Raw genomic sequence first — 14986 nt, 5'->3', positions numbered from 1 at the left:
TATGGTTTGGCAAGGTGGGTTGGTACAATGTACAATTTGCAGTTTGGAGGCATTGAATTTTCTTAAGTAAAGACTCAGCCCAGGGGCTGGAGTCACCTTTAGGGATACAACCTAGTGCAGATGAAAGCCAGGCTAAAGTTTAGTCAAGACTCTTAGCACAGTATTCAAGAAGGTTCTTTGAGCTGAGTGGGAGTTCAACAGTTCACATTAATTTTTTTGAGGCTTTACTTAATTTAGCTCTGTTTCACATTAAAGAGAGGTGTAAATGTTGTTATTTGAAATAATTCTAATTGTTATGATGGAAATTATTTAGATATTGAAAACTACTATGTATTTTTTTCTAGACATGATCATATAAACCTAGAATCTATTGGACTTCCCAGATGCAAAGTAGCATTTTACTGTCAAGAACCATGAGTAGAATCATGTTTTCTACAAATTCAAGGCTGTAAATGAACTAAGTACCAGCTGAAAAAATAATTTCTGTATAATTTTTTTCAACACTGGTGGTTATGAAACAAAATTCGACCTCATGAGATCATTTACAAATTTCCTATTATAATTCTTACAACATAGGAAAAATTATTACAGTTGTTTTATTGTAGACATTAAAGATTAAACTAATGTAGTTTGTGCTAGACATAAAGCTAGGTATTTTTGTTTCCTCAGAATTTTAACACCACATTTGTGATGTCCACCCTCTGGAATGTAACTAAAAACCTATAAAAAAGAGATACTAGGGTTTCTACACAAAACTTCATATCCTGTACTCAGAAAAGGACATTGCAAAAATTTACTCATATTTTTGACTCAATTCTAACAAGATTACATATTGATTTATCATCTCGTTTTGATGTAGGTGCTCAGAAGTTCCTGACAGCATTCTACTTTCACAGCAGAGAAAGTCATCAGAACTAATGTTGATGACACTGAGTCATCAAGAAAAATAAACATTAAATTTTGATTATAATCTCTATATATGAACAAGGACATGAATGAGTGTGAAGATGTAGGTTCCAATTTTTTTTTTAATAAAGTCTAAGAGCTGTAACACTTTAGTTATCTAGAAAATTAATCTATATGGAAGTTAACCCCATTGTGTTGACTAAACCATGTGCTTCTCTAAAATATTTTGGAAATTTTAACATCAAGTGTTTGCTAAAACTGGAGAAAAGTATTTAAAATAGGTAAAACTGTCATTACTTTTGCTATTTTGTTATTTTCAATTTTATTTAACAAAGCCTCATGTACTGGAAAGCTAATGGGCTTTGGATCCAAACACCAAATCTATACTACAGTGAGTATGTATTTACCAATTTACTTAATTTCTCCAAGGCTCAGTTTCAACATTTATGGAGCATGATATTTACCCGATATATTTTGTGAATATTAAATGAGGCATGAAATCATATGACACATGAGAGTCACTCTGAGTTCTTGATTTTTATGCTACAACTGTCTTTCAATTCAATTTACCCCAAATGGTGCTTTTCGTAACCAAGGATGTTGCCTTGACTAGGGATCTCAAACCCTGGATGGCCTTTCTGATCCATGTTTGAAACCCTTTTTCCCCCCACAACTTTAATAGTAAATAGTCACAGAGCCATACATATATTGTTTTTAAAATTTCAAGGAATTTCAGATTTATAATAATTGACCTATAAATAATAAAAATATACTTATTCTTTGTAATGCACTGATTTTTTTCCCTTTGAAGCATAAAGCATTTAGACGTTTCCTTTTATCTTCAGTTTTATTTTATTTAGATGTGGAGTTATTAATTTACCTCAAGATTTTATAAATAGGACTCTAGTGTCAAAAGGAAAAAAAAATCTATATTTAACGAATACCCAGTTTTCCTTTACTCAGCCCGTCAATGGACTGACCACTCATTGATTGATTTATTTAATAAATATATATTTAGCACATATTATGAGCTACGCAATGTTCTAATAAAAATAAGAAAAGACCACTGCTCCTGCTGTGGTTCTTTGAGAAAGATACACAAGTAAGGAGATGAGACCCACAGTGATTCTGAAATAAAGACTACACGTTTGGAGCCATGTAGCCCCACACTCCTGGGTATGTTCACATATTCTCTGAGGTATATAGTATAAATGTAACAATGAGCTCAAGGAGTTCAGTAAGTTTTTCTACATTAGAATATAATAGGTCTGTTTGGGACACTGACAATTCATGAGAGAAAGAGAGAGAATTTAGAAAGGTTACGATCTATGTATTACATTATACTAATCATGATATATTTCAGCACAGGGACTAAAACTACAAACCAAATAGCATTATAATCTATTTTGAGTTAAAATATTTATAGAGAATAATAACAGACGTGACTGATTCTGAATTCATGAGGCTCTGACATCTATTGAGCTGCTTCCAAGTTTCACAACTAATTTTTTGAAAAGTGTATTCCTCACCCGGGAGAGCACCACTGCTTCCCAATGAAACAGAAGCCTTACTTTTACCGAGAAGGTGGCCCCACAAAGTGGACCTCGTGGGGAGTGCCAGCTGTGGCTCAAACATACAATGAGCTCTCTTCTCTCCTCCATGCCTTTCTTGACTATTTATGTTTCCCCGCCCAGAACATTCCCCTCAACTTTCCACATTCCCACCTATTAATATCCTACCCATGAAAGGCTCACCTCAAACACCAACATCTTTTTCAGGATGACTTCTTTACTACTTAAGACAATGACAACACATTTTCCCTCTCATATAGCACTTAATATATTTTCTTTGAGTTCTAATGACTTTAATTATTAATGGCATTATCCTGCCCAGGTTTAAGACTCCTTAAAAGTAAAGACTGTGTTTGTCCCATAATGAACGCTAACACAAACCCTGCACATTTGTGCTTAATACATTAGCTGAATTAAGTTATTCAAGTAATCTCTAGGATTCCTTTATATATTCATATTCTATATAAGGAATAGAATCTAAGAGAGACTCATGGGATTTTGCATATACTTTTACACCTTTCCCCATCTATATCCATTCTATTAAAGTTTTACTTTCTCTTGCTGTGTTCGTGAAAAAATATTTAAGGAGAAAGCTACCACCCAGGCCAATAGCTTGTTTATCCTAATATCCCCAAAACAGAAGTAGTCTTGGTCCAACATTATTGCTGGGGAGAAAATGGGTCAGATATTTCTCTTCTGGAGAAGGATGAGAATGATAAACTGGGAAAGATACTTGTGAATGGCCACCTCCTCAGATTAACTACTCAATGATTCATCAAAACATGTCAGTTAAAAGATGTAAGTTAAAAGATGATTTACATGAAAATTGTGACTTCTAAGTTATTTCCATTTGGAGTTCATCATTTTGCAAAATCCTCTCCATTACTGTGGTGATGACGCATCATTAGGTAGAAATTGTCCATTAATAGGAGCTGATTTATGTCATAATCACTTTTATAAGATTGATTATCAAACTTTATTATTTAAAACTTCAAATATAATTCAAAATAAACTTAACATTGCTATTATTTAATTAAAGAAATCTGCTAAACGCTAGCTTTTTCTACTATGTTCTTTGAAAAGCTATATATTTTTAGATAAAAGACTTTCAATTTGCCTAAATCTTCACAATCCACACAAGATGGTTGGTAACTTGAGTCTGACGTAACTCCCCAACCTCACTTCTTACAACTTCCTGCCTTGTTCCTGTTACTCCAGTTGGCAAACCAAACTTATATTCTTTTCTGAAAACACCATACGGTTTCACTTTAATGCTTTCACTCATGTCTTCCCACCTTTTCCCTGGATACTTCTTACTCAACCTACAAAACTCAGTTCAAGTCTCATTTCTAATTGATAGTCTGCCTTGGAACCTCAGCCAGTGTGAACTGCCTTTATCTTTGCCTCCCTTGTCTCCCATCGTAGCACTTACTATCACTTGATATGTTTTATTGAAATTCTCTCTTATGTTCCCAACAAGACATAGGCTTTACAAGAGGAGAGCTACAACTTGACTTTATATTTCCATTTCCTAAAAGAGTGCCCTTCTCCTCATAGGTCTTCGTATGTGTTTGAATTAAACTGTCCAAAAGCCTTTAAATAGATTTACAATACCACCTGGTATATTCAACTTATACTGGTACATTACAACTTAATATAAATAATAGAATTTCACTACATGAATATGTCTTTAAATTTATAAACTATATAAATTATACAAATGGGAAACATATAGTTTATGTTTCCTTTTATTGATAATGTAATTTTCAGGTGCCAGTTCCTTTGAGGAACAAATCAGTGCTTTTTTTATAACTTTAATTTTGAGATAATAGTAGATTCACCTAAGTTGTGAGAAATACAGAGAGATCCCAGAAGCCCTTCACTTACTTTCCACTACAAGGCTGTCCTTCAATTAGCATTTAATTTTGCATGAAAGTATACACATAATAGAACTATAAGTTATTAATCTAACAACTGTCAAAGAGAATTTTGGTGTCTCTTCCCAAAAATACTGGTATAGGAAAACTTGATGATCCTCACCAAAGAACAGAGAACACTGGAGAGATTCTTTTTGAAATAACGAAGTCAGACTTGAGCTTTTCAGAAAGTCACTCCTCCCCTTCACAGACATTTATAATAAAGGCAGTCATTGTCCCTTGCCCATAAGATTAGCAAATGATGACTTATTGGCACATGATACATCCAAAAAATTATTTTCAGAATTCAAAAGGACCTTTAATCACCTAGGTCTTCCATTTTTCTATTTTGAAGCACACAGAACCTTTTCAAGCTAGTCTTAAATAATTGCAGAGTGGGACAGATGGTTAATAGACTGATGGTTGTTTTTGTATATTGAGTTTCTATTTTGTGCCAAGCTGAAAGAAACCCAGGGATTCCGAAGCTAAATATGATCTACCATGTGCAGTGCATTCTTAGAAATAATCAGGCAAGGATTTGGTAACATTTATATCACAATATTTTTCCTTTTCCCAACTTAGTTACTACAGCTTAATCCCACTACTTGTTCACCTTGAAAAAAAAAATCTTGGTTTATTCTTTGCTAAGAATTCTCGTTCTTTTTCAATCTAACAATTTCCAGTTACAAAAGCAAACGTAAGGAACACCTTGCAATTGACTGACAGTGTTTACTTGCCTCTTGGGCAGGCAAAGTAAATAGCAGCCTAAACATTTTGCCCCAGATTTCTGCCACCTGCCCTGCTCTGTGTCTTCTGCTTATGACATAAGTATTTTAGATTACCTTCTCTGAGACTCAGGCATTATCCTCCGTGCCGTGCCAGTTAAAGACCATTCATTATCTTGATAAGTCATTTTGTCAGATGGTTTTCCAACAGGATTCCCTTTCAGGAATGGGAAAGAGTGAGGAGATATGATACAGAGGCAAAATAGTCAGAGATGGAGAGCAAAATGTTCTGAAAGTCAAAGGCTTAAACGTTGAATCCATCATTGTTCACCTATGTCACGTTGTCATCTATTGTATGAGTTATACAATGTCAGTATCCTCCATTTTTTCATCTGTAATTGAGAATAGTAATACCTCCTTAGAGGACTGTTGTAGGAATTAAAGAAATAAACTATGAGAAAGTACTTTTTACAATATGCAAATACATGTGTATGTGTTCATACCTTGAGGGCAACTACCAGCTTAAAGAAAATAGATGTTAAAATTACAGATACTGTCTCCTTCGCCATTCACAATCTTTCCTTGGTTTGAGCTTGCCAATTGAGATCCATCTCACGCTATTAATTGGAGGATGTACTGTGTTAGGTAGGAGGCTTCCTATAGGGTACATGGCAGAATGGTCCTTGGAATGTAGTTCTGGCACAAGTCTCTGGTTATGTCGACTTTGCAATGGGGAAATTTAAGCGTTTCTACTAATCACCACATGGCATCACCTTGTGAAGGAAAGGGAGGTGTTCATGTCTTGAGAACAAGACGCTCTTTTCCAATGGGAAGAGTACAAACACACAATTTGTCAACCACATGTAGGATGATACTTCTTCGGATGACAGGTAATATATGCTAAATGATAACATATAATCAACTTCCAGATCTTATGGGCTACCAATGGCAATTGGTGTGTCCTGCTCAGGATTATACAGCTTGGTAAAGAAGTTCCAAAATCTAAAACTTGGAGGAAAACTTCCTTTTAATAATAATCAAGGAGTCACTATGCTCTAGGCAACTTCTAATTATTTTATATGTATATCTGGTTTTAATCTTCACAACACGACTATGAGGGAGGTACTATTATGTTGCCCATTTCACAAATGCAATTGAGACATAGGCAATTGAGTGACTTCTGCTGTGGTCATTCACCAATAAATGCAGAGCCGGGATTCAAACCCGGACACTCTGGATCCAGAGGCCTTTGATAATCACAACACTTCTTCTCGACCCTGAGAAAGCTTTCCCCAAAAGTTACAAGATAATAAGTAGTTAGTATCCGAGGTTTTCTTAACCTAAACTAGGTGGGAATTTTGAGTAGAGTATCAAACACCTTTCCTCTAGCTACCTATAAACTTTTCAGAGAAAATTATCTCTAGATGCGTCAACTGAAACTTGTGTATTAGGGGGAAAGTTCTCTTGTCTATCAGTTACTAACTCTCTCAGTTTTCTCTTCTGTCTAGAAAAGAAAAAAAAATGCATTAAAAACTACTGATGGATTTTTATCCCAACTCAGAGTAACTGATAAGACAATGTGGATGTGGGATTAGTCTCTCTGAGTCTCAAAATGTCAACGCATTTGCCAAAAATGAATTTATCAGTTAAATGTAGCCAAAAGATTGAGTTTATCTAAGTGTACTACAAAGAAATAGTTTACCACTGTTTTTACAGATTGAGGTAAATCTGACATATTATTGACATATGCTATAAATTTAATTTAATACCATAGTACAGATGTGCGCTCTGATAAGTTTTTGTGAAATCTAGACTAAGATGAGTAGAGTTGTTTCAATATTTATGGGGTTGAAAATGCAGAGTTAGCAAAGGAAGCATTTTAATTGAAACAGTATTTTCCCTATATGCTCAGAGTAAATTTCAGGGGAATTTTTTTAAAGACTTACTATTTATTTCTATACAATTTCTGGGTTTTTTAGGCACATTGAAAGAAGTTGGAGCTTTTTTCCAATTTCTTTAATGTTTTGACTTTAGGACCATCAAAAATAAACTCAGTAATTGTTCCTGACTTTTCTTTCTTTCAGCTAAATTTATGTGACTCTGTAAGTGTAGCCTTTTTTAATTGTTATGTTTTAGGTATCCTGGAGATAACTTCAGTGGAAATCGGAGTTGTTGCTGTCAAAGCCATTAACAGCAACTATTATTTAGCCATGAACAAGAAGGGGAAGCTCTATGGCTCAGTAAGTATTCTGTTTTTATTTTCAAAATTCACTGCAATAAATTACTACCACAGTTTTGGAATGTTTCCACCAGACATTGAATAGCTTTGTTATCATTCCATTGCTAGTAAATAGAGCCATAGTGGGCTGGTCACCAGAGTTTCAAGGACTGACAGGGCAGCTCTTCCAACTCTATAATCTCTTCTGTTGTTCACCCATTAGTCTACCACACAGGCTGTTGCTGGCATTCATCAGTCACTGTTCTGAATTGCTAACGGGTCAGACTCTCATGGAAGCATCTGGTCAAATTGGCATGGGCACTGTAGACAACTTGAAGAAGAATTATTGAAAACAAAGATCCTGAATTGAGTAGAAAAACCATATACTGTATGCATACTACAGCTGAAGATAAAACAGGGACTTGGGTGTTTTGTATTCTGTTAAAATCTGAAATGGGGAGACATATCCAGAAATTCATCATTTTGTGTGCCACTCAATCAACTTCAGACTTTATTTACCTAGACAACAGTGATTAATTCAGTTATGGAGCTGGTATCCAGCCAGTGCTTTGGGTACCTACTCCCTGTGTTCCATATTAAGAAATGTCACTTTAAAATGTGTAAATAAACTTATTTTGTTGATTAATATGAGGATGATTATAGTGCCAGCAGCTCTCAAACTTAAGGATGTGGCAGAATCACTGGATTTATTAAAATACACTCCCAAATTTTCTGGTTCAGTAAGTCTGGTAGGGGCTAAGAATTTGCTCTTTTGACAGGGTCCGAGGTGTTCCTAATGCTACTGGTTTGGTAACAATTTGAGAATCATTGGAACTTGGATCCATCATCACTCGTCTGGATATAGAATAGCTTTTTATTTTATTCATATCGGGTCCATGTATAATTGGAGAGTCAAACATACTTTCACTTGGTCCCTATGGCTAGGGTAAATGCATTTTGGGTTGAGATGGTCAGAGGAATTTTAGTTAAAATTTTCTAATATACATTGCTCTAATAATGAGCCTAGAAGAGAACAGACTATTTTAAAAAGTGGCTCCATTTAGGGGTTCTCAGCACGATCACTTTTGAGGTATTATTTTCCTTTTCCTTTTCAATGAACACAACCATGTCCATCCTTAATCTATTATATCAAAATCACTGGGTAAGAGTATCAGCTATATATTCTTTAAAGAGCTACTGATGCATACACACAGTCAAAACCAATGCTTTAAAGTAAAGCCAGCTAATATGAATTTAAATTGAGGGAGAAAATGTAAAAAATTTAATTGTAATAACAGATTGAATAATTTTTAATTGATAAAGTATACTTCTTTAAAAAGGTGACATCAAAGAGAAATGGATACCTCTCAAATTAACTGGGTCATAAAAATATTTAATACTTTTCCTCCCATTCCCCCACACTTATTTCTATCCCAACATTGCTCATGTACGGTGCCTATGCCTCCTGAGGTCTAAGTTCTGTGAATTATTTCATTCTATCTCTAGAGCTAAAGTAGATACTCATTTGGCTTCTATCACATCACCCCATTTCAACTATCTGCAATAATTTGTCAGATATTTCTCTTATTAATGTGTTTTTGTTGACTGTCTTCTCCCGACAGATTGTGAACTTCAAGAGGGGAGGTTCTGCTAGTCCTCCACTATTTTCTCAGCGCTTAGAACCATACAATCCAGAGTTCTGCAAGGCATAAACCTAACTACCTCTCCAATTAGCTCAGCTCAGCACAGCCTATGCTTTCCACTTCCAGCCTGTCTCAGAGAGAAACCCATTCTCTAACCACAGTGCACTGTTTTATGATTTTGCATTACCATCAGGAAAAGTGAAAAATTGTAACTTGTTGAAATTAAAAAAAGAAAAATCTACTCAAATTGAATGTCCTGCTCAGGATGGAATAGGACTAGAAACTTTGCATCTAAAGGGTATACCATCAAAATTCATGAGTACACACCTAATATAATTCTGTATATCAGGTGACAACTCTTATAATTCCTATCTTTATTTTTTTCAAATAATTGCCACTGATTTCATAAGCCTTCTTGAAAATATCAATCAGGCACTCAGAGTGATTGAAAACTAGGACATGGATCACCTTGCTTTGTGAATTACCATATCAAAGAAATTATAAACATGGTGACTAGTATTGCCTATATTGTATAAGCCTGATGGCTTTGATCTTGGGAAACTCCACTCTGTAGCCATAGAGCTTTGGCTTTGTTTCAAGTGACCATGTGTTTTTAAGGGGATCTTTTAGGACAAAGGATTGATGTCTCATTCATTCCATAAATCCATGATCTCACTCTGGAATTAATAATGAAGAGGAGGTACCTCACTAATCTGTAGACTCCGGCTTCAGAAATGACCCACTTCCCTCACATCCAAACTAAAGCAGTTAAGAATTCAAAGAATGGAGCTCACCGTTTTCCTATAACTCTGTTTTTTCCATGAGACATCCTAGTCTTTACTCTGAAAAAAGAATTATAACGCTATTCTCTATCATTGACTCATCACAAATATTTTTAGTGGAATGTTTGCTTCTTGATAATCGTTCTAGGCACTTAAACCGTGTTATAGTCAAGGCACACCAGCTTTTTAAAAGGGCCCCAATATGTGGTTATGATGATCAATTAAAATGAGCCATATGCCTTCAAACAGAATCTGTTTTGTGGTTATGAGTTTTACTCTTCTGTTGTTGAGACTGTGTATTACATGCACAACTTATGTACAAATGTCAAAAGCAAACAAACCCTTGAAATGGAGTTCTGTGGATGGTTTGTGTCAAATAGAATCAAGTAGTATTATCATAAAAATGAAAAACTTTGGGTTTTTGTTACAGAAAGAATTTAACAATGACTGTAAGCTGAAGGAGAGGATAGAGGAAAATGGATACAACACCTATGCGTCCTTTAACTGGCAGCACAACGGGAGACAAATGTATGTGGCACTGAATGGAAAAGGAGCTCCCAGGAGAGGACAGAAAACACGAAGAAAAAACACCTCAGCTCATTTTCTTCCAATGGTGGTACACTCATAGAGGAAGGCAATGTTTGTGGGTGCAGTAGAACCAAAGGCTCTTTTGCCAGGAATAGTGGGTGTTCTTCATGAAGACAGTAACTCAAAAGACAAAGACGCATTGCAGATGTCTGCTTGCTTGAAAGAAAGGAAGTCTTTGAAGGTTGTTGTACTCACTGCTGACATACGATGTTCTTTTAATTAGTTCGGTGTTATGCCTTATAATCGAGATATAGGCAGATCAAATGGGATGGAAGTTATTCCTAAGTGAACAACATTGTGGCTGGGTTTTTGGTTAAGGTTTTGTTTATGTTTTTGTTTTTTAACTTCTGAAATAGAACTTAAAGGACACGGAACAATCTGTTGAATGATCTTCGGAAAAGTTATTTATGGAATACGAACTCAAATCAAAGACTTTCATTGCTCATTCAAGCCTAATGATTCAATGAGCAGTAAGACACGCAAGCATTTACTGGAAAGCACTTGGGTCATATTATATGCACAACCAAAGGAACTCTGGGCGTGGCATCATGGAAGCATTGGACAGGATTAAAAAAATATAAACACATTAGTGTAAAACTGTTCTAACAAAACAAATAGTATGATATGCTTGTGCATTCTGCCTTCATCCCTTTCTATTTCTAAGTTATTTATTTAATAGGATGTTAAATATCTTTTGGGGTTTTAAAGAGTATCCTCAGCAGCTGCCCTCTGATTTACCTTTTCTTTTTCTTCAGCACACCACATGCATGTTCGTGACAAAGTGTTTTTAAAATTTGGCAAACACATCAAGAATAGGAGATGCAATGGGGGAAGCAGTGTGAGTGCCCGTGTACTATCAGTGGACTTTAATTTGCACTTCTGCAATAAGAAGCATCAACAATAAATATGACAGTGCGTGGCATGGCTTGAGTGAGAGATGTCTGCCATCATCTAAAAGCATGTATCACTGCTAAGGCTTCCTTTCCTAAGAAATAGACCAGAAGGCTAAATTCTTCTCTTCCAATACATCAGTGGGTCTCTAAGAATATACTAAAAGAAGGAAAATTAATTGTTAAATGCATTTTAGTAGCCTAGCCTCATTATTTACTAACAATTTTCTGCCATATGTCACAGTGATAAGTGATAAACAGGCTGCCTGCAAACAGAAGAACCCTTTATACGTCCCAAATAGTGCATCTCCCCCAAAGAAACTATCAAGGAATTCGAGACGAAGTACAACTTTCCCAGGGGCTTAATCTGAGAAAATATATCCTGGTATATGTGTAACCATATACTGAAACCTGTTCAAGCTGTATGATCTAGTCTTTACAAAACCAAATAAAACTTATTCTCTGTAAATTTAAAGAGCTTTGGGAGGTTCCATAATATAACCACATCAAAATTCAGTTTGTTAGAGCAGGTACAGGGAATAGTACATAAGAGTCCGCATCACTTTGTATTCCACTAAATAAATGCATAAGCCTTATTTGCAATGTCTGTAGTGATGTTAAAAATGTAGAAAAATACTTTGTTCTAAATACTTCAAGTGATAACTATAAGAGTATCTTGAGGCTGCAGTTTTATCTTCATATTTCTTGTTTTGGAAAAGTCTGGTTATTGTTTGGACACAGTATTTGGTTCAAGGAAAAGACTCACTAAATGTGTCCTTTTACTAAAGTTTAACCTCTATAAAGCCTGGTGTTTTGTGATCTTCTCTTATAACTTAATTATGTCAATGCTTAACCAGCACTTTCAGTTAATATCTTATTTAAGAATTAGCTTTATTAAGAAACTTTCCCATAACAGGTGATAGTTTTCTCATTCCTTAAAAACGTTGGGATTTCAAAACAAAAATGCATTTGAGACAGTGTTTTTGGCTTATGGTTAAAGTCGCATTTCCTGGGGCTTGGCTTCCAACTTGCCTTGTGACAAATAGAATACTAAACATGTTTAATTTTTGTGGTTGGAATCTGTATGTTAAAATTTAATTGGTAACCAAGTCTGAGAGCTACACTGTCATGCCTTCCTGTCAGACCTAGATGATCTTTGTTCTTTGATTTTAAAATAATAATTGCACCTGACACGTGAACGTGGACCACCCACAACCAAAATTAAATATGTGATGAGACAAATATAGTATTAGATGACCACAGTAAAAACACATAAGGTCCAAACTGGATTCACATTTCACATAGCCATTTAGATTACCAAAGAGACTACGTGTAAACAGTCATCATTACAGTACGCAAAACACTAAAACAGCTTCTAGCGAAATGTATCAAAGCTTGCAGAAGCCAAAAATAGAAAACATCTCCCTCACCTCTCCCTACTCCACACACACACAAACACACACGCCCTCAATAGAGATACAGAAACAGGTTGGTAAGGAGTAATGAGATTCTCCTGCATTCAAAAATGGCATCTTTGCTTGATATTGAGACAGAATTCTGGTCCCCTTTGCAGCTGGATTGTGCTACTGAAGGAAACGCAGTTCCAGCCCTGAATAATGTATATTTTTTAAAAATGTCATCACAATTCTGGGAGCTCTGCCTCTGTGGGATTATTAACTCCCCGCCACAATGTCAAGGTACATAGCCACAAATGTGTGTCCATCTGAGTGCTGATTCTGAGGCGATTCCTCATAAAGATACAGAATCCCTTCCTCCTCCTACCTCCCAAAAGGCTGAACAGTGTATAGCATGTTACATTTAAATAAATTAATAAAAATTTTGGGAAAATAAAATAAAAGTATTGTCCTAGTTTGTTTTATTAGCCTAAAACTATACCTGGCAATAAAGAGAGAAGCTCAAGTGTTGTGTGCATGGCAGGATGTGGTTAAATGCCCCACAGCTCCAAACAACAACAAAACAACAGGAAAAAAATCACTCAAACATTTGTAAGGTTTATTTAATGTTTTACATGTGTGAGTCAGCTATCCTTACTCTAATAACAACCAAATGCTTTCGATTTTCCCTAAGTATTCAGGTCCACCTAGTTTACACAGTGGATAAAGAAGGATGAATTGAAAACAAGACGGCTTATGAAACAATGAAACTTTGGGAGGAAATCCAGGAGGCTACAAAATGTGATTTCAAGGGGACAGAGTAGGCCAATAAATTTGATTTGAAAAGTAGAGAGAGAAAAATACATAGTAAGTTGGGTCCAGGGCCCAAGCAGGGTTCTGGAGACTATTTAAATAGAACAACATCCATGCTGCACATGTCTAATAATTTTGATGTTGTTAATTCAGGTTTTATGATTATTCACAAAAGTAAAATTTACCTTTTCCTTACCAGTGAAATCCAAACTTTGTTTAAATAATAGCAAGCCATGAAATATTTAAGAGAAGACACCTAGTGCATTAGAAGTAATACATTTAAATGCAAACACATACCATATTGATTAAGAATTCTTGTCTATGTCATTAGACAGGACTTATGCAACTTAAACAGTAAGGAAAAAAGAGGGATATTTTGGAAGGATACTGGAAAGAAAAGGGCAACTCTGAGTTCCACCAGAACTGGAACATGAAGCAACTAAGATCTGTTTCCTCTCAGGCACTCAATTCCTCTTATCTTTGATTGGCTTTATTTGCTTGGCTGCTGCTTATGTTCGTTCAATTTACTTCTTTCTAACTCCAAAACCCAAAACCTTTTTCTCAAGATCCTAAAATGGAAGCATCCTAGGTGTGACGCCTCCTGGCCAAGTGTGAAAAACATAACCTCTGAGAGCTATGGGTATGACAAAGGACATGGGTATTGTGATTGACCAAGCTTCAGCCACGTGACTAGAGTGACAAGGTATGGATTCTGGCAGCCTACACAATCAGAGCTAAGGGAAAACCGTGCACCAAGCCAAGGTCAGGGCTGAGCAGTGCAAAAACCAAACAGTTCTTAGCTACATCCATTTAAATGAGACTACTGACTTAAACAGACACTTTTAATCTTGCATTTCTCATTAATTCGAATTAGCCTTCACCTATTTATTCAAACCAGAGACTCCAGAAGATTTTTCTTTCACACATTTTTTTAAAAGGGAAAGATTGTCTTTGTTTTGCTTTGTTTTAAGGCCAAGAGTAGGGCCCTGAATATACTCACTGTAATTCTACAAACGTTATAGAATGATCATTGAGATGAATGCAAGTTGTCATTGAATAAAGAGGTAGTCCTCCTACTAAATATAAATCTATATCACAACAGAACATTATAAGTATTTCTTTAAGTTTATCCCAAGAGTATGTACTAGTAATTTCAAGTATATTAACATGTAGAATAAATTCTGAAATTCAAATGCCATTTGTTTTTTAAAAATTGTAAAATAAAAAAGAAAAAACCTGCTTTATATCTTTTGCTATGGCTGTGTACATTCAATATCAGACAAAAGAAAACTGTGTAACTTGCACTTCTCTTTTCTTTTGCTGATTAGAAAATAAAGCACAAAATGCACTTACAAGTGAATAATCTCAAACACCTTTACAAACACCACATATTAGTTAAAATGCAATAACCATGATCTGACTAATGAGATCAAAGGAATTGATCTCATTCCTAATTAGCTGATAATGAACATTTCCATGTGGTTGCTCTATGATAGCAGCTACGGACAATCCCATACTCAAAGAGAAAAGCCATATGCCA

At 35.3% G+C, this 14986-nt stretch overlaps 1 protein-coding gene across 1 annotated transcript in view; it reads left to right on the top strand.

Annotated features, from left to right (window-relative positions):
* The window catches only part of FGF10 (fibroblast growth factor 10), an 81543-nt gene extending 68499 nt beyond the window's left edge, over positions 1-13044 (top strand). The window contains exons 2-3 of the mRNA XM_033111273.1: positions 7255-7358; positions 10192-13044. Of these exons, the coding sequence (XP_032967164.1) occupies positions 7255-7358; positions 10192-10389 (302 nt within the window). The 3' untranslated portion in view covers positions 10390-13044. The remainder of the gene's footprint in view (positions 1-7254; positions 7359-10191) is intronic.
* Positions 13045-14986: the final 1942 nt, after the last annotated feature.

The sequence above is a fragment of the Rhinolophus ferrumequinum genome, chromosome 7 (assembly GCF_004115265.2).
Source record: "Rhinolophus ferrumequinum isolate MPI-CBG mRhiFer1 chromosome 7, mRhiFer1_v1.p, whole genome shotgun sequence".
NCBI lineage: Eukaryota > Metazoa > Chordata > Mammalia > Chiroptera > Rhinolophidae > Rhinolophus > Rhinolophus ferrumequinum.
Note: the sequence above shows the minus strand (reverse complement) of the source record. Positions and strands in the feature narration are given on the sequence as shown.